At 52.7% G+C, this 1,695-nt stretch overlaps 1 protein-coding gene across 1 annotated transcript; it reads right to left on the bottom strand.

The window, feature by feature from the left end:
• Nucleotides 1-561: 561 nt before the first annotated feature.
• LOC137840053 (janus kinase and microtubule-interacting protein 3-like) lies at nt 562-908 on the bottom strand. The gene is made up of 2 exons (XM_068649859.1): nt 793-908; nt 562-736 (listed from the first exon to the last, which is right to left on the bottom strand). Exons 1-2 carry the CDS (start codon nt 865-867, stop codon nt 587-589), a joined length of 225 nt encoding a protein of 74 aa, XP_068505960.1. The 5' UTR covers nt 868-908; the 3' UTR covers nt 562-586.
• Nucleotides 909-1,695: the final 787 nt, after the last annotated feature.

Here is a 1,695-nt window from a genome sequence, read left to right as displayed (position 1 = left end):
CTGAAGAAATGGATGGACGGGTGGCCCCGGCTGGCCGGTGGGACTCTTGTTATTCTGACCCTTTTTAGTGCGCGTTTGGGGCAACAACCGTTTTTTGTGGCGCTCTCTTCTGGTTCAAGAGTGCCCTGCATATGAATTTGCCTTTCCTGCCTTCTGATTGGATGAGCGCCGGTGTGACGCGGTGCCTCTGTCACCGTGGCGGGGGGTATACGTCGGCATCGGAGCGTCTGCCAACGTCTGAGACCGGCTGGCAGTTTATCGGCGGTGTCGAGTGCGGTGCCGCTGGAGCTCACTCACCAGCTGGTGTTAGGGCCACAGAATGAAGGCCAAGGAGAAGAATAGAAAGAGAAACAGAAACTTCTCCTCCAATTGTTTGATTTGTCTCTTCTGAGCTTCGATGAATTCTTTCAGCTCTTTGTTCCTCTAGGACGGACAAATGGAAAGTGGCCTTCAAAAGCCAGTAAGCGTGCAAGTAAGTGCCGGGCTGGCTTTGGGCCCTTACCTGTTGCGCGCTGTGCAGCAGATCCATTCTCTCTTGGAGGATGCAAGCATCGCGTTCCCTCAACTCGCACATCAGGGCTCGCTTTCATTGGTCCACGGCGCTCCTAAGCTCTTCTCTCTGATCCGCCGTCAGCACGTCATTCACGCCAGCGTGGCTGGCTTTTTCGCCGTCCGTGGCGGGGCAGTCCCGCTGCGGTAGCGCCTCGTACAACATGGCCTCCAGCTCCAGGATCCTCTGGGCCGCAATCCTCGTCCATCAGTGGTCCGGCGGGAGATTTGAGGGCGACTTACCTTATGAGCCTGGTCCATGGAACGCTTCCTGAAGTCCAACTCTTCATCCAGGTAGCCCTTCTGCTTACAGAACATATCCTAGCACAGCTCAAGGTCAGAAATGTTGGGGCACATTGCCGGAGTTCCCCTTGGCTGATGTCGCGTGTCTGTCTACCTTCTCACTTTCAATGTCCAACATCTACTGTTGAAGTGCTGACTTGGTCACTTTGATGTATTCTAACCACTGAGGAAAGGCTGCTGTCACATAAGCAGAATGCGAGAGCGTGCGTGGACATGCGCGTTACCTTCTCGGCTAGGGTGAGAAGGGTCCTGGCGTGAATCATGACCACCTGCTCCTCGTTGGTGAGATTCTGCAAGAGCCCAAAGGCACAGCGTCAACTGTTAGGGTTTTCCAGGTTATCTTTATCGTAGGATTATGTTGGAATGTAAACTATAATGATTAAATCAATCTTGTCTTGCCCTCACAATGCAGAGTAAGATGAAGTGGTTGCTTCCTCTGCTTGATTGACCAGCTGCAGGGGAAGCAATCAAAGTTGTTCTGTTTCCCACAACAGTGTAAAACACCCCCTGCTCTGATCTTATCAGAGGCCGGGGGTACACCAAACCTGTCCACTCTCACCCCCACTCTGTTCCTCCTAATAAATATGCCCTTGCAGGGAGGAGACTTTTAGATTTCATTCCTGTAGCGAGTGATCTCTCCACCTGCAGGTGTCTAAAAGAACTTGCTTGTCTCCCGTGTGGTTCTTGCAAAATAAGTTGGAGTGAGCAAATCTCTAACATTTTGGTGCCGAAACCCGGGATCCCTCATACCCATCATCTGGCTGACGGAGGACGACGTGCTGTACACCGTCGACGGGCCAGCGTCCATTAGCCGGACCTGGTAAAGAAAGACCTGGGAAGGAA

The sequence above is a fragment of the Syngnathus scovelli genome, unplaced genomic scaffold (assembly GCF_024217435.2).
Source record: "Syngnathus scovelli strain Florida unplaced genomic scaffold, RoL_Ssco_1.2 HiC_scaffold_70, whole genome shotgun sequence".
Classification (NCBI taxonomy): Eukaryota; Metazoa; Chordata; class Actinopteri; order Syngnathiformes; family Syngnathidae; genus Syngnathus; species Syngnathus scovelli.
Note: the sequence above shows the minus strand (reverse complement) of the source record. Positions and strands in the feature narration are given on the sequence as shown.

Excerpts from the sequence above, each read along its gene's own strand:
- LOC137840053 (XM_068649859.1), bottom strand. The coding sequence starts at position 867 with ATGTTCTGTAAGCAGAAGGGCTACCTGGATGAAGAGTTGGACTTCAGG. Across the intron at positions 737-792 it reads CCATGGACCAGGCTCATAAG|AGGATCCTGGAGCTGGAGGC; the intron begins GTAAGTCGCCCT and ends ATTGCGGCCCAG.